Raw genomic sequence first — 18,818 nt, 5'->3', positions numbered from 1 at the left:
TCCCAGTAGTGTTCAAAAGACCGGAACACTGCCTTATCCAAAGGCTGAAGCTCGTGAGTCGTGTTGGACGGCAAGCAAAACAGAGTAATATCATGTTCTTCAGCTTTATCGACAATTGAAATGTCAAGGTGAAATTTTGCTCCATCAAGAATGAGCAGTGTAGGGCCGGGAGGTTTGAATTTACTAAAATGTTCTAACCATTTAACAAACACTTGGGTTGTCATAGTGCCTTTTCCTGTCATTTCCACAGCTGAGCCAGGCGACAATCCATACCTAAAACTTTGTTTGTACCTTACACCCTTCAACAAAATCATTGGCGGTATCACTTGGCCTAAAGCACTCACACATGCTACAACAGTAACGTTTTCCGCATGTTCTTGAGCTACAAGATGCACTCGCTTTGCTCCTTTTTGTGCCAATACTGACTGTTGATGATGTAACGTAAGTCTAACCCCTTTCTTGTCCATGTTAAAAATGTTTTGCGGCTGACTTTTTAAATCCAGAGTATCAATAGTGTCGGCAAGCTGAGTGAAATAATCGCCAACAATCACACGATTCAGTTTCTGTGCTCTAGCTGGATTTAATGATTGTGCTTTTCTGTTAGCAAGACGTGGATGACGGCGCATGAATGAACGGTACCATTCCCTACCTGCTAGCTGCTCCTCTTTGTTGAATGGGTGTGGAATACCGTGCTTTTCAACAAATTTGTAAACACACCTGCGTAGAATTACCGGTGTGAGTGGGAATCCAATTTCACAGAAGCGTATTATTCTTTTCTCTAGGTCACATTCTTGATCAATTGTTAGAATGCATCGTTTCCCCAGCTTATGCTCAGATGACCCTCATTTTATGTGATTCCTCAGGGTTCTGCGTGGTATACCCAACTTATTTTCCACATACCTTTGCGATTTCCCCTGTGATAGTAACCTCAGAGCTTCTTGCATCGTAGATTGGTCCCACTTTGCTCTCAGTCCTATGCATTTCTTGCCCATTGTTCAATAATCTGGAACAACAATTTTATTTTTGATACATCAAACAATAAGTGTTGGTTATAAGTTATTTTCTATGCATGTTGTAGATAGAAAAATGTGTGGCCACTAACAAGAAACGAATTTACTTGCGGATAGTGATTAAGTATTTATTTGAAATTCATGTTTAAAATAAAAATCGAAGCATGGCAGCAGTAACTGTCATATTTTCTTTAAATTCTAGATTTTTAAATATTAAAATTAATATATCTGGACAGAGATTAACATGTTTTGTTGAAATTATATTTTATTAAAAAGATTTCTTTAAAATTTACACTAATCACATTCATTAAAACTTTACTTAACAATAGTCAAAAGTTATTTTAGAATTGAAATTCATGTACGTGAAGTGTAACATTTTTTTAAAACCAATGGCAGGTAATAAGGCCCACCTCGAATAACACTGGGCTTTATTTCCTGTTAGCACGCCATTTTTGTTTTATTCAACACAAAAAAGAGGAATAGTCTTAACCTAAATTTCAATGCATGATTGCATTGTTAATAAAGTACACTAATACACTCTATCTTACCTTAACTTATTATTAATATATTGATTAAAATGTAGAGCTTCTTTTCTGTAGAAATTTTATAAAATAAAGCAAACACTCACCTCCCGTTTCTTTGACGTGATGTATACTGAACACAACGAAGACTACGAAGTTGATGAGTTTGTCGTTAGATAGCACTACTAGTAGCTTCATGACGGCACTCTCAGCGTGCAAGATTTTTGGCGGGATATATTTTAAAAAACAACTGGGCCTTATTTCCTGGTGGGCCTTATAACCGCAACCTACCTTATATATTTTTTAATGAATTGGTTTATTCTCCAAGAGGATTATTGTAAGTTCTTGTTCAATTTAAATTTACGAATATCTCTGGATATTTTGTAAGTAGCGTTCTTCAGGAGCGTAGGTACACAAAAAGTCCTTTCGGATGGAAGAGGGATATAACCTCTTAGCCTGCACTTTTCTTTCAAGTAGTTTCCTTTTTTTTTGGTTGAAATATTACTTTATTTCAGGAATTCTTAAATTAAATAAGTGTGAGGGGGAATATAGACCCTCTCCTAATACTCTGGTGTTTTTCGTAAATTAAAGGTGAATACTGCAGCAACATTTTTGGTTGGTCACGTGTCACCGATATGGACCCAGAGTGAGCTCTTCGAAGACGGCGGGAGTGTCATCGCCCCAAAAAAGTGGAAACTGGTGCGACGAGAGGCAACACAAAGAGCGGGACACCAGGGGGAGGGGGAGGCGGGGCGTTGCTCGCGGGGGAGCCCCCCATTTAGCCGGGGGAGGAGTCGTCGGCGTCGTCGCCGTCGTGGGGCGCCATGTCGACGAGGCGGAAGGTCTCGAGGAACTCGTTCAGGTCCACCATGCCGTCCTTGTTGATGTCCATGCTGCGGCAGATGTCCAGCTGCTGCTCCTTGGAGAAGGGGTTCTGCAGGTGCTGCTCCAGCAGGGCGCACGCGTCCGCGAACTCCTCCTTCGAGATGTAGCCTGCGGGGGATTGTGGATCACGTGATAGAAGTGAGACCTCTCTGGAGATTCCAACCTCAACTCGTTAGTATGCAGTAAGGGGTAAAACGGCAGAGAGAGAAAGACAATGTTATAACTAAACATGAACTAACAAAGTTATTTCTAACTTAAAACTACACCCTGTTGTGTTGCCCTCTGCCCAAATAGGTACTCCCTTACTAGATGTCTTTTCTTTTGTCGTGTTTTTGTCTCGTTTCAACTGTTGTGCTGAATTATTTTGGGTTCAATATTTTTGTATTGTCATCATTTGTGGGTTTTTTTTCGTTCTCTTAGTACATTTTTCTTTGTTTTTTTTTTGTTGTTTGTTGACCATATTACTGTTTCGGAATACTTTGTGGTGTTCATATCCTTGTTGAAAACATCAATTGTTTGCTTAATTTTGTGTGTTTTTGTCTTTTTTGCGTATTTTTATTTATTTATTTTATTTATTAGTTTTTCTTCAACAGAAAAAGTTCTTAGCAATGGCGTATGTCCAAAAACTTATATCAAGTCAGAAATAGTGTATACTCACCCGAGTTGTCTTTGTCGATTATTCTGAAGATGGCTTCCAAACTAGACTTGTTTCTGTACAGAGTCTCAACCACCGTCGCTTCCGACTGTAATAAAACAAGAGTGATCAAACATTAGCTTCATTTACGTGTCATCACACGACAGAACAGGAATCTTCCTTACGTTTATTTCATTTTAAAGGATACTGCTTATTAATAACTTGTATTACTGTGACAAAATCCACAGCATATTCGGCGCTGAAGTATCTTTAACCATATTTATCGCAAAAAGTTTTGAAATTATTATTCCGAGTGAGACATGAATGTCCAACGTTATTCTAAAAATTATAAAAAAAACATTACATTTTCTCCTATCCACTTATAAATGGCCACGTCAGCGTAACTCAAAGAAGTTGGTATCAAACACCACTATCAATCTACTCTTTTCCCGAATAGAAAGAATGTGTCATTTACAAATGTAACCCTAACAAAAGGCTAATTTAATATCAAGGCACCATTCAGTGAGAAAATACCCGTTAAAGGATATACGAATTCTTTCGATAATTATACAACTGGCGTGTCAAAAAAAAAAACTTTTTTTCAGCTATTTGTATTTTTCGACAAATTTGTAGCAGTATATATTAAAGGAGTTTTTAACTTTTACAAGTTTAAGTGAATAATTTGATCGTAATAACTAAACATAATAGAATGAAGAATGCAGTAAGTTGGCTAAACGACAGACTTTCGTTTCATTTTTACTAAAAGATGGCACTACAAACTCCTTCAAAGCAACAGCAGCAACGACACGAGCGACTTGTTCTTTCGCGCAAGACTATCCTGTAAGGATACTTGCTACTATTCGAATGGTCAACAAAAACTGCTGAAATCCTTTAAGGGTATATGTTCTGTTTCAGGTCATTATCTTATATTTACGTTCTACACGGTTAGACTTTCCATTTTGAGTGGCTGAATTTTCACAAAATGAAAACACATGCACGTCGAATGGTTTTTTTTTATTACAATAAGCTGCATTTTTCACGTTTACGTGTAGTATGGATAAGGAGAATGAAATTGAATATAAAACTGGAACTTTTTAGGCTTAAAGTAAATTTTACTGGCTGCTATGTGATATAGTTCCATTTATTTCAGAAAAACAAAAATTTACATGGCCTTTTAAAATAAAAAAAATTCATATGATATTATAACGGATGGATAAAATTTTATATATATTTTTTTCCTGAAAGCATTTAAAACCATAACACGCAGTATTCACAGCATTGCCTTTTAACCCAATTTTTTTTAATTTTTTTTTTTAATTTCATTCTGTTCTCCTTATTCATACCGAACAGAAATGTTAAAAAAATTAACTTTGCCAGCTTATTGAGTAAAAAAGTATGCACTTAATATCTTTTTCATTTTTGTTGACGTTAGGCCACTCAAAATTAAACCGTGTGAAACGTGTGGCATGGCTCCGCCACTCTCATTAATTAATTAATTATTGTACGTATTTTTTGTTATTACAGCAACAATATTTTTATTTACCTATGTTTAGTTTTTAATTGGTTTATATTTATTTTTATAGACAAGATAAAAATAGTTCAGAATGTTCAATGTTGGCAAATTATTTTTGAAAATACGCTTGGAATGGACTAGAAGCTCTGAGGTGAACGACGCCGACGGTTTATTTAAGCTTAGACATTAGTTAAATGGTTGTGTTTTTTTTTTATTTTTATTGTTAGTGTGAGCGGAGACACTTTAAAGTATTTATGTTTTCACGTGCGCGAGCATTAACTCGTGGAATGATGCGAGTTGGTGCGACTAGCGTGCGCCGGCGAAGGGCCGCGAGGGTTGGCAGGTCTGACGTCAACCAGTCTGCCCGAAACAGTGCGTCGAGATGCCCCCCGTGAGTGGACGTGGTGAGTTTCACGTCTGAATGAGACACACTCGCAACAACGCCTACTGATCTTGGGCCTCCGGGATAGTGGAACTACTGCTATGCTTTTGTGGCCGTGAGAAAGTATATCAGCAGGGGGCTACGGGAATGGTTATGAGCGTGCCTAACGTTCTTTTATTTTAAATCGTAAAAACGGTTGACACCAATATTAAGTCTCTAGGTAACATCAGGGTCTCTAGTGATGACGACGCGTCAGGAAAAAAAATATATCGTTCGCGTGAATGAGAGAAAGTGTGATATGTGAATGTGAGAATGTATGAATATGAAAATGCGTGAGTGTGAAAACGAGTGAATGTGCAGCAGTGAGAAAGTGTGAATGTGAGAATGTGTAAATGTGTGAGTTATGAATATGACAATGTGTAAATGTGTGAATTTATAATGAGTGAATGTGTGAACAGTAGAGACCGGAAAATTTCGCGGATTCAATTACCTCTAGGATAGCCTCCATTATCCTATGCATTTCTCAAGTAAACACGCGTGTTCATTGGGTACTAAATTGTGAGGCGTCTTCACTGGGTAGCTTGTGATTCGACGCTTCTTTGATCGATAATCTCTCATTGACCCAGAGAGCTCCAGTTAAACTGCGAGCCAATAGCGCAGAACCAGCAGAATTGTACACATGTTTGAATTTCAGCCTATCACGAAATGAATACGCGAATTTTTCCGGTCTCTAGTGAACAGGTACTCACGGCCTTCTTGCCCGGCAGGTGCTCCTGGAAGGTGGTCATGTACTCCACGTTCTTGGAGACGGGATCCTGGCTCACCAGCTTCTCTCGCAGCATCCTCCACGGGATGGTCAGCCCTGTGCGAGACTCCATGGCGCTGCACCACTCCGTCACCGTGATGAAGCCTGGTCCGAACAAAGTCATGAGCAACGACTACCTACGAGGGTAGTACACTGCAGAGTGTTTTAAAATAAATCATACGATTTCACACAGGGGCCAAGCCAGGGGGGGGGGGGGGTGTTTAAGGGTTCTAACCCCCCACCCCCTTAGCCACCATTTTTTTTTCTTATCTGAAAGCAGGTTAGCTAAAAGCCTGGGTGTCTTACTGCTATCACCGGCCACTGCACTGGAGGGGAAGAGTAAGCGAGCCCTACCGATTCTCCTTCCCTTCCCCTACCCCTGTCACGAGCAGAAGCTATAAGGTTGTGACGCCGTGACGGGTCCCAAGTTTTCAAATATCGTACACCTATTGTATTTAACCAGCGCGGTAATTATAAGCAGGTGGTGACTGGGTAATTCTTCAAGCTAAAGCTAATTGTTTTCAGGAATAGGCCAGTTCTGCCGAAACCCAACCATTTTTATTCCTTTTTTTTGTATTGTCGAGCTTCAAGCATGATTTATGATTTTGAGTGGATGTGGACAAGGCACTTGGATTGATTAAAATATCTTTAATTAATTTCTTACTTCTTCACTGACACAATTTTTTTTATTAAAAAATTAAAATTTTTTGTACCATTACAATATTTAAAGTTAAGTACCGAAAACTGCTCAAATATTTCCGGGGGAGGACCCCCTCCCATACACAAATCCTGGCTACGCTACTGATTTCACAAGTATACAATATTCACGCGAATAAATATTTAAGCTTCGGGAACATTAGAATATACACATAACAATATGCCGATGGTAATCATGTTGAACATTTTGTATCACACTAACACTTTTGTCGAAACGGAGAACGCATTGATCTGTCTTTGTTGCGGCTACAGGCTTGTGAACTCGGATGAATCTTTCGAAATCAACCTGTACTGTATTTTTTCATGGCCAAAAACCTTCGCAACACGTTAACCTCAAAAACTTTTTTTAACCTGTCATTTTTAATTTATTTTTTTCAAATTATACATCACAGGAGGTTGTAATTAAACTGGTTGGAAATCATCTGCGTCGAATAATATCACCCATTTATCTGCGGAGGGAGGACTTCAGTGATAATCAAATTCTCGTCCTTTCTCTCTTTCACCCTTACGGTTATACGTCTGCCAACCGCCCGCTGGTAAATGAAATTTACTGGTACTTCAACCGGCTTCCCAAAAAAAAAAAAAAAAACGCCGTTCCTTGCTACCTCCCTTCCCTCCTCCTTTTTCACTTCCTTCTCAATCCGAAAATTTCGTTCCAAGAATTTTCATCCATCGTGGCGAAAGAACAAGAGACGCGCAAAGATACGGAGGGGCGAAAAGGCAATTTTTCCCCTTCGGATAGAAAACCTTTTTCCCCCCTCCACCCGACCAGGGCGGCGCCAGGGCGGCGGCAGACGACGGAGTAGAAGGATGAACTGTCTTCTGGTCCTCTGGCGCGTCCGCCGCAAGACACGCCGGAAGATATTACGTAGTTTTGTCTCTCCGCTCCGGCGTCCGTGACTGGACCACGCCGTTCCGCTTCGCGGGCGGTGCTGTGACGCGAGTCCGCCATCTTTGAATTTCTGCTCCAATCCTCTGTCGAGTCTGGCTCTTGGGCGTAGCCAGGATTCGCAAGAGGGTTCAAAGTTGGGGGAGAAATGAAGCTTTAACAAGAACACATATTTTTATAGGCTTGCTTTGTGGCTTCTTGGGGGAATGGTATGACACGCTCTCCTCTCCCAATATTGGTTCTCAGAAAAGTAGGTGGTCTGGTGTTCCTACCAGAACAGTTTTCAAAAGATGATGCTTTAATACACATCTTTGGCTATCTGGGACTTTCAAAGTACTTTTTTCCCTTTAAAAACGTGAAATTTTTAAATAAAACGTGACTCTTACGCACGGTAGATCCTTACACGATGTACTTCTGCTTGTGATTGTGTCCTAATACGTGTTCAAAGAGAAGGCTACTTACTCCACAATTTTTCTTATTCAGGGGTCATAAACTGAGCCATTTATTCGTTATTTCAAACTGATGAACGAGCTTCTTTAGAGTGGGCTACAGACCCTACCTGACTACGCCCTTGGCTGGCTCCTAGATCCCTCTCAAATCACGTGACATTGTACTACACGATGCTGTTCGAGAGCATTTAGCATACGATGTCTCTTTTCATGTACCTAAATTTAGCCTCGAGTTCAACATTTGTGGTATTGTGTACCATAATTATCGTGCGCACAATAGTAAGGACGTGATGTAACATACTTATGGTATGTCATACCATACTTATGGTATTTAGTACCGTACATATAGTATTTCGTGCCAAACCAGTGGTATGTATTACCATACTTATGGTATATCGTATCATACTTATGGTATGCCGTACCAATCTTATGGTATGTTGTACCATACTTATGGTATGTCGTACCATAATTAACGCGCGAACATGGGAAAAAAGACGGCGTCGCTCACCCGTGCCGTCTGGGTCGGCCTTGCGGAACTCGTCGAGCAGGGATTCGCGCGCGGCCAGCACCTTGCCGCTGAGCTCGCGCAGGGCGGAGCTCTCCACCAGCCCCACGCGCTGCCGGAAGGTGAGCTTCTTGGTGCGCGCCGCGGCCGTCGTGAACTGCACGAAGTGCGGGTCGAGCTGCGGGCCCACCAGCTTCACGTAGGCGCCCTTGTTCGAGCCCAGCTCGTAGTAGTTGGACGCCGAGAAGATGGTGATCAGCTGCGCCCGGAAACCGACGGAAAACACGTTGTTCTGTCCTGAAAGTCTGCTCGTGGACTTGACGTGCCGGACGTGACGGCAGACACTCCAGTCCAGAACCTCCCTGGAGCCAACAGGGAGATAGATACGCCATCTCAGTTTTGGGAGGAGCTACAACGAGAGGTTGAGGTAACCCGTCCCAGCATCGTTGCCACCCTCCGCCCCTTGACACATTCAGCTAACCTGTGGCTGGCTCATAGTGATTCCCATTCTGAGAGCATCACAAGGTGCTTATCCAAGTTCATGGAAAACAACACAAAGGTGCGTGGTCAGCACGCTCGTTAAAATTGAAACTTACACGTAAACGAATATGTAAAAAAAAAATATTTTTGAACATACGTCATTGTATACACTGTATGTCATAATAAATCTTAATACCGGACAATTATGTAACCATGCCGATAACAAGCCGAAATCAGGCCATGTCAAAAAATATAAAGAAAGACACAGATACCACAGAAAATTCCGTGAAAGGAATGAGTCAAAAAACATTTTACAGCACAGACGGACACTATGAGATGACAACAAGACAGTCGCAAAGATAACAGTAAATATAGACGAAAACACAGCGAGAAACATAATAGCACTAAACAGATAATGTGGACGACACAAATACGCACTGGTGAACCCAACGATGAAATTTAACAGATATTCTGGACACTACAACGACGACGGCACAAATTAACACAGTGGGCTTAATAAGATGAAACAGTTGTGACGTTGCGGGAACTGAGATCTGTTCATATCCTCAGGCACAAACAGACTGATCAGTCTGTTCCCTAAAACTTTGTACACTTTACCTTGCCCTGTTAGCATTTGTTTAAGCTCCGATGACTACATCACCATTGCTCACCCCGCCGTCTTTGAAGCAGTTTCACTTCAACAACCCAGACTTCGAGGGGTAGTAACGAACTGTATTTTTTTTAAAGTGAAACTTCTTTACAACCGCTATGGGGCAAGTCGAGGCAATGACGTGTTCAGAATGTCAAAAAAAGAAGAGTGTTATGGAAAGTGTAACGATCAGGAATAGAGTAGTGTAACGGCATTGCTATTTGGCATCATGTTTGTTCCACGTGATCTTAAATTGTGACACTAACCATTGTGGCTGGTTTACATCAATTGCGCACTACACACATGATCTCTTAACATCTTAACACTACTTAAAACTGAATTTTTAGGTTTATTCTTATTTTGAAACACATTAATTACTAAGAAACTTTAATAAACAGTCTTCAATACATAGTTTTTAAAGAAAAAATTTAAACCTTTAAGCGCGTGAACACCACACGCATTAAATGTAAAACTTCACGGATAAGGGGATAGGAATGTTTAAGAATGCGCACAAGAAGTTGAGTGAGAAAGTGCACGAGTGTGGTGTGATTTAAAACATGACGTCGAGCACACCAAAATCCTGATACCTCCCCCCCCCCTTTTCCACCATCGAACTCACCACTCGAGATAATTGTTGCTCTTTTCAGTGTCCTCTGAGCGTTTCAACGTGGTTTAATTAGCGAACATTCGTGTCTCCGAGTTTTATAGAGCGGGAGGTAAGAATCTTATAATAAATAACGTACATACAGAGCTACCTACTGTGTCACTTCTCCATTGTTTTTCTAAAATTCGACCGTTAAGGGGGTGAAAAAGGAATAAGATTATTTTAAGACTCGAGGATATAAAATATTAAGTATAAACTCACGAAGTAATTTATAAACAGACAATACTTACTTCAAGTGTTTATGTTGAGTGAGTTTTGCACTCGTATTACAGACAAGAGAACTGATAAAGCACGTGTGACGCGTTCACGGCAAATCTGAGTGAATTCCTGGTAACGGGTCACCCACCGATTATAACCGGTTCACGTGTTGCCGATCCAGAAAATAATCAGTGGTTTGCAAAGCCCGTTTCCTCTCTCTTTCGGCGTGCGCGAAAATTGGTACGCGTGTTAGAGGAGAGGAAGCCTATTGAAAGGGAGGCTGGATAAAATAAAATATTAGTTGAGGTTACAAATCTGGTTGACATCGGCGTCATTAAGTGACGGACGTAGAGTGAAACGATAGGCGACGGAATGGTCTCATGCTGGGAACAGAGATAAACTAAGGAAACCAACCGGTTTACTGCAAAGTCCGCCAAGTTTCGCACTCGAGAAAAATGCAAGGTTTTATTATTTTTACCGCCGGGAGTCAAACCAGGGACCCCCTTGGTGGGAGGCTAGTGATCTGAACACACTGTCATAACTGAAACAGTTTATGTCAATATACACAATAAGTTTTTTTTGCACTAAATCTAATTAAATTTACATTGGCTGCTCAAATTTTTTAATCAAAGTGTACATTTTTGTATCAACTGTAAATTAGGAATTATTTTTTATTCACTGACAAAACATTTAAAGCAGGCCTTTATCAATAAAATAGCCAGAAGCACTAAATTATTGAAACGTGCATTTAATTTTTGTATTCCAGCTAGCTTTCCTTGTAATTATGCGATACAAATAAAAAAACATTGGTAGCCAATTATGCAAAAAAATAAGCAAGGGTCGTATTCCCTTAACTTCCTGAAAAGCGACAAGTTGGACAGAGCTCCATGTGATTGGTTGGATACACTAGGTAAGTATATATATATCTGTACTTCGAAGACATAAGACACTATGTCACAAATACGATGATAATTCTATGAGAGAAGTTTAATCATTTATATACTCAACTATTTAATACCAAAAATATGTTAGTTTTTGAGATAACCCAGATCTTAGTGTAGTTTTACAATATAAATCACGTCAAACGGTGGTCAAGTTTATGGTTAAAACTATACATAGTGCCTTATGATCCCGAGGTACAGATTTATAAACTATCAGCTACTGTCTATCAGTTGATTCTAAACCCGAAGATGCCTGCTGCAATGCAGACCGAAACGTCGGTCCATACTATCACTGCGATGTTGCCACAACCTAAGGGCTAAGGTGTTTCAACCTGTCGCATACTAGGAATATGAATAAAGGTAAATACAGAATGTCCATAAAGGAATGTCCCAATTTTAACGGTATGTTATAACAGTTAAACTCTGGCAAATCATTAGGTAGCAGCGGAACGTAGACACGATCTTTTACTAAGCCCTACGGGGGAAAAAAAAATTGCATGGCGTTTTCGTCAAGTGGAAAGAGCGTTGTCGTCTCGACCATTACAACCAATCCAACGGTCAGTGACTTAAGACAATCAAACTGCAAACGAAACGCACGTCGAACTGAAATTAGCAAATCGCAGAACACAAAAAGCTTTACGTTCAGGAGTCGCCATTTTGCGTGGGTGGCGCTGCAAGCGATAAAACAACAAAGCATTACCCGCGCATGCGCTTATATAATAATGGAATAATTTTATCAAATTAGTGTATTGTCATCGGTCCTCGATAAATTTACAATGTTTGAATGAAATCTGGCCGTTTAAAGTGGGTCAAAATCGCACCCAAAGGAGTCGGTTACAAACATACAAACACACAAACAAACAAACATACATACAGGTGAAGTTAATATAAAGCGCGAAAAAGAAAACTGTTTGAGTATACTCTTTAATTGTGACCTCGAACGAAAACTCTGACACGCTTACAGTTGTTGATACTATTGAAATTTATAACTGGGGCATTCATTTGTGGAGATTCTGTAGAATAAGATGAATATAGATGTGTAGCCTAGAGCAGTGGCGTAGCCAGGATTTGTGTATGGGGGGGTGTTAAGAAGCATGACCCCCCCCCCCGTATTAAAGCGGGTGGTCCGGGGGTCCTCCCCCGGGAAAATTTGGTTTTTAAGGTGTAAAATAGAGCTATTTTAGCAGTTTTCGGTACTTAAATTTAAATATTGTAATGGTAACAACTTTATTAATTTTAATATGAAATTTGTTTGAGTGATGAATAAGAAATTAATTAAAGATTTGGTGCTAGGGGGGGGGGGGGTTGAACCCATTAAACCCCCCCCCCCCTGGCTACGCCCCTGGCCTAGAGAGATGGACGGAGCGAAGGAGAAGGAGAACGAACGAGCACCTTGCCGCCGTGGGCGATCTCGTAGCCGCCCGTCTTGCACTCGTGCGAGCGCACCACGAACATCAGCTTGTGCTTCTCCAGGAAGCGGTCGGTGACGTCTGGCCCGAAGTAGGTCCCGGCGCCGCGCAGCGTGTTCGGCACGCAGCCCTCCAGGTTCTGCGGGTCGCTCCACAGCACGTCGAACACCTGCGGTTCGACACACGGCCCTCCCTCTCCGACTCGCACGACGTCGTTCACCCCGACTCACACGTTCGTGAATCTTCCGAATTTTTTTGAATTTATATTTTGAAGTTATACTTCTAATGCGACTTCCAACAAGGTTGCGTTAAACGTTTAAGGCTCCTGGGGAGGGGGAATAGAAAGAAAGAGAGAGAGAGAGAGAGCGTGAGTGAATCCTATTGTAAGGAACTAAGTAGAGAGTAAGAAAAAAATAAAGATCCTGACAGTTTGTAGTGTCGCCATATTTGTTTCAATTTTCAATACCCTGTTTGTATATTACAATTTAAATTGCAGAAAAAAAATCGTTTCATAGACACATAAATAGTGAGTGTGAGTCATTTCTCTATGTCCACGAGGTCTCGCCGCGTCAATTTTCTCCTTGGGGCGAACCCGTCCGCTTGATTAAATAAACAGCTTTTATCGTTGAATGATTTCATGATTTATTTCATGAAAATCTGCTCTCATAAAAAAGTTAGTTTTATAGACATTCAATAGGTCTCTCTCTCTTTCTCTCTCTGAAAATCAATCTATGAGTCGTTACAAATTTATTTCCTTAATTTTTTTAGTTTGATTTGATACAATATGATTTCACTAAAAATCAATTTCTACCGCTTCCGATTTTCATTTACACATTATGAAGATTCACTTCTTCCGCGCGGAGGGACTCCACGCACTATTTTTGCATGCAATTAAAAACTATTTTTTGATGATGCCAAAGAAGCATAACTTCTCACGCGCGTACCTAAGTACACACACCCATTTTTTTTACGGTGCGCGCGCACCCATGCAACGAAATCTTCACAGGATGAGAAAAAAAGGGCTACATACAAAAAAAATGGCTACACTCAAATAATTTTTTTTTAAAGATTACACTTTAGGGATTGTTATTGAATATTAGTCCATATAATTCAAAACATTTATTTATTGTGAATATCAGTGATATAATTTTCATGTGAGGTTATGTTCTCGTATGCATATGATGTTGCTTGTAAGCTTCCATTGTTTCTGGAAGGTAGTGTCTGTGGAGGGTTTAGTAGTCATTTGTCCGTTTTCATGGGAGTGTTAGTGAGGTTATGTCCCCTGTGTATAATTTATCTGCACCATAATTTACTAAATTATTATTTAATAAATTATTAAATTAGTTATAATAAACATTTACCATATTTATTTATTTTGATAGTTAATTAAAATTAATCCCGATTATGTTATTACATTAAATTATTAATTTTATAAACGTGCTAATATTAATATTTAATGCTGAGTTTTTTTCTTTTTAAATTTTAATATGATTGAATTTATACTCTACCGTACTAATAATATTACTCCAGTAATTTTGTTATTTTTTTGTTTATTATTTGCATGAAAAATTAAAGTTAATTTTTTTTTTATCACGCCGCAAATGCCATTTAATGAACAAGGAGCCATTACCCCAGTGTTTGTGATTTACCTATTAGACCCTAGGAGAAATATTAGAAATAGCGCCTTAGCAAAAACACCCACCGAGAATTTGGTTTTATGCTGGGGATGCGTAAGGAACAGATATGGCTCTAACTACGCACTCCCATTTAGAAACGTCCCTGCTCCCTTTCACCACGATACAGCACCAGGGGGGGAGGGGCACTTGCCACAGGTCGTATACGCGCTCAGATCGACCCACCTTAAGCCCTCCGGGGCGCTAATATAAAGTTATGGGACGATGTCTAGCAGGTTTACTGCTGCGACAGGACTTTAATGGCAAGGAGTGGTGAAAGTCGGAAGGAAATAAACATCTTTTACAGTTCGCCTTCTGTTCGGCAAGAACTCAACACGCCCAACTCTTAGCTAAGATATGGTTCACATGTCTTGTTATAACAAATAAAAATAAAAATATTTGTCAAATGTTATACCTGCGTTTCACGTCATTAGCCAATTATTTAATATTTTATGCTTAAATATTCAAAAGTTTAAGAAATCACATGACTTAAAAATTAATATATATGTAAATTTGGTGTATATGTTTGCACAGTTAAAAACGTCTTGCGTTAGTGGTTAAATTAGTACTAGCTTTATAATAAAATCCTTAATAATATATCTTAAATAAATAGGCGTAAAATTCATTAGACCAAGATTATATTTTTTCCAAAATGAAAACATGTTATAGCCTAAGAATATTTTTTCACCAGCTACACAGTATCCATTTAATACACAGAAAACATTTTTCTCTACGTTACGAAAGATTTATTTGGAAACCAGGTACAAATAAATATTTTTTGTAATACCACAACAAAAATATTGTGAATTTGTACAAATATTGCTATAGTTATTTTTGCATATACGAATTATGTTTATTCGAGATGATATTGAATATTTATTACGAAAATTGGTGCATAATTTTATATTTCAATTGAAGATTCATTCAAGCAAAATAATTCTAAACCATGGACAAGATATTCGAATATTAAATAATTGGAAATTATTTTGTTTTATAATACTTATTAATGTGCGCAGTTAATACCGGAAAGCTATTCAGGGAACGGTTTTAAAATAACTTTAACTATTGAAGGTACTGATACAAAACAAAGCATAAATTCCCGTGTAAGATCGAACTCAATATTTCTGCGAACACTATTTCGCATTGACACAGTTGTTTTCCTGTAAATGCACAAGTTTATATACACCTGAAATATTTCACGTGAATATTTCTGTTCCATTAAAAAAAAAGTGTTTATCTTGTGTATTGAATTGAATATTATGGTCAGTATTACATGGCTGAGTCATTCTAGAATACATGTGGGGAAAGAAAAACTAGAAAATATCGAACATTTTTTTATTTAAGCCAAATAATATTTTCACCTGTGTATACGGTTTAAGTTGTAAACTGGCTGATTGCAGGATTTTGTTCCTGTCTGAAAAAAGGGTAAATCAGTAAATTAATAAATCGTACACGGACAAAAAAATCATTTAAAGTTTTTAGTTCGCTTATGAAAATAAGATAACTGTTTCATTAAAATCAAGCTTCTACAATAAATGGTACAAGGGCTAGAAACTATAATTTAAAGTTTTTAATTTGCGTATGAAATTTTTTGAATTAAAACTGTATTTCAGTTCTAAAAATTAGCTGTTGAGCCTTTTATACTAATTGGTTTTATTTGTTGTTATTAATGTAAAACTATGTTTCAGTTATAAATATTAGCTGTTGAGCTTTTCATATTAATTTGTTTTATTTGTTGTTATAAATGTTAAAACTATGTTTCGGTTATAAATATTAGCTGTTGAGCTTTTCATATTAATTTGTTTTATTTGCTGTTGTTATAAATTATAAAACCATGTTTTAGTTCTAAATTTTAGCTGTTGAGGTTTTTATACTAATTTGTTTTATTTGTTGTTATAAATGTCAAAACCATGTTTCAGTTCTAAATATTAGCTGTTGAGCTTTTCATACTAATTGGTGTTATTTGTTGTTATAAATGTTGAAACTATGTTTCAGTTCTAAATATTAGCTGTTGAGCTTTTCATACTAATTTGTTTTATTTGTTGTTTTAATAATGTTAAAACTACGTTTCAGTTCTAATTATAAGTAGAGTCCCGGAAATTTCGCGGATTCCTCTGGCCTCAGGGTAGAATTCAATGTTATAGGTGTGCTCGACTCATGTTTACTTTACCATTGGTTGATTTCATAGCGAGAACATTTTTATCCTTGTTATTTGTGACTACCTGATTCGCTTACTTCTCCCCTAGCTGGACATCGTTGGCTCACGGTCGTAGAGGGGCGTGTCCAGATAACTGCGGTCCAATCATGAACGCAGTGCGACAGTGTGGAGGTTTGCATTCTAGCTTGCGACTAAATGAAAACGCGAAAATTCCGTGGCTCTAATTATAAGCTGTTGAGCTTTTCATACTAATTGGTGTTATTTGTTGTTGTTATAAATGTTGAAACTATGTTTCAGTTCTAAATGTTAGCGACAACCACCCGCCCGCATCCATCCAGCGAATATCGCGGTACGCGCGCGTCTCTAATTACGAATTATAACCCGCCGCTAATCGATGCGCACCGCTGGGCCGGCGAGGGCCATCGGGACCAATTAGTTTTCCGACCCCCACGTCATCTCTGGAGCCGTGCGCCGGCCTCAGATTACCCGCCCTTTACCCCCCTGCGCGGCGGAGTCACGCCACGTTTCAACTCACAACAATCACACTTCAATTAAGATAGTTTAAATCATAGTAATGATTACACACTTTCCAGTAGAGAGAATAAGTACCTACATAAAAACTGGCATTGCCACAGCCTTATAAATAGAGACCTTCAAAAATTCGCGGATTCATTCGGTGATAGGCTAGAATTCAAACACGTATATACCTCTTAGATAATATTTCTATCGGCTTACTGTTCATCTGGACGAATCTCAACCAGTTATAAACCCTTAACCAAAGAAGGATCGAATCACAGACAAACCAGCTGAGACGACTTACAAGTCGGCAGCCAATGAACTTGCGTTATTTTCCCGAGTGTACAGGGGTATGTGCAGTCTATCCTGAAGGCCATCGAAACCGCGAATTTTGCAGGTCTCTACTTATAAATACACTGTTAGAAATTTCATTGTACTTTTACGAAATTATTACGATTCCTTTGGAAACCAGTTTCCAAGAAACACGTCTGCAATGCCACAAGAAATAATTATTGTGAATTCGTAAGACAAATCGCTGTGGTTATTTCTACGCGCATATATATTAAGTTTTTTTTGAAACAACACTGAATATTTCTTGTCGCACTTACGGAAATTGGCGCATAATATTTATTTATTTATTTCGACTTCAGTTTGGCGCAGTTAGAGCGTGTACGCATTCTCTTACGCAGAACAATGTATAATTTCGATACGTTAAAAAAAATTTTAAAGGTACAACATCCAAGTTAGTTGTGGTAGAAGTTAAAGAGAAATATTTGTCTATAAGTGTGAAGGCGTTCATTCTGGTACCAGAAACTAACTCGAATTTGGCAGGTTTCCACTCATTCCTACTACACAAAAGTAGAGCCATGCATTTATCGCAAAAATATTTCCGTACCAGCTGTGTGTTAAAACGTTGTATATTTTCCTGTGTTTCATGGTGGTCTGGTTTTATTTCAGGTGCTTGTCTACTGCCAGCACACCAATCTTAGCCAACCAGCGTGGATGGAAACTCTTCCTGAATGGCCCGGCCAATCAGGGCAAAGGCTTATCTTGCAAAAGGCTGCCAATCACAAGGGAACAATTGCTAGCACGGGCATACATTGTTACATAATAAGGGTATAATAAGGGAACAAATTTATTTAAAAAAAAAAAAAAACATTTTTCTACTAGAGACCCTTACTGATTCATTTATTCGCAAGTTAGAATCCAAACCTTCACAATCGCGCACTGTGTTCATGATTGTACCACAATTACCGTATTTGGACACGCCCCTCTACGACCGTGAGTCAACGACACCCAGCTATGATAGAAGGAAACGAATCAGGAAGTGCCAATTAACAAGGATGAAATGTTCCCGCTAAGAAATCAACCAATGTGAATTAAAACATGTTTTTAGCTCACCCATGTATTCTATCCTGAGAGCTAAATAATTTCATAAAATTTCCGGGTCTCTAACCCCCTACCCATTAGATAAATGTCCATGTGTTAAAGGTCCATAAATTTGGTTCAGACAACCTTTTGTATACGTGAACGACTTTTGTGTAAAACAAAAACACTAAGCGAGGATTTAAATGTGTTAAACGTAGAGACCTGTAAAATTCGCGGATTCATTTCGCGATAGGATAGAGTCCAAAAATAGTTTTGACATTATTTTGCTTCAGTGATTGGGCCACGCTTTATCTGAAGGACTCTGGGCCAATGAAATAATCTTTAACAGAAGAATTAGCGAATCACGACGATTCCAGTCAACAGGTGTTACGAGTTTGTAACCAATCAGCAGATGTAATTTGCACGAGTGCGTAGAGGATCATGGAGTCAGT

General features: G+C 38.9%; 1 protein-coding gene across 1 annotated transcript in view; it reads right to left on the bottom strand.

Moving 5' to 3' along the window:
• Positions 1-2,013: 2,013 nt before the first annotated feature.
• LOC134531890 (serine/threonine-protein phosphatase rdgC) overlaps positions 2,014-18,818 on the bottom strand; it is a 215,367-nt gene continuing 198,562 nt past the window's right edge. Inside the window, exons 10-14 of the mRNA XM_063367905.1 lie at positions 12,635-12,820; positions 8,314-8,569; positions 5,695-5,855; positions 3,075-3,159; positions 2,014-2,524 (exon numbers count right to left, since the gene is read on the bottom strand). Of these exons, the coding sequence (XP_063223975.1) occupies positions 2,310-2,524; positions 3,075-3,159; positions 5,695-5,855; positions 8,314-8,569; positions 12,635-12,820 (903 nt within the window). The 3' untranslated portion in view covers positions 2,014-2,309. The remainder of the gene's footprint in view (positions 2,525-3,074; positions 3,160-5,694; positions 5,856-8,313; positions 8,570-12,634; positions 12,821-18,818) is intronic.

This window comes from Bacillus rossius, chromosome 5 (genome assembly GCF_032445375.1).
Source record: "Bacillus rossius redtenbacheri isolate Brsri chromosome 5, Brsri_v3, whole genome shotgun sequence".
Taxonomy (NCBI): domain Eukaryota; kingdom Metazoa; phylum Arthropoda; class Insecta; order Phasmatodea; family Bacillidae; genus Bacillus; species Bacillus rossius.
The sequence above is the reverse complement of the archived record's forward strand: the minus strand, read 5'-3'. Positions and strand labels throughout refer to the sequence as shown.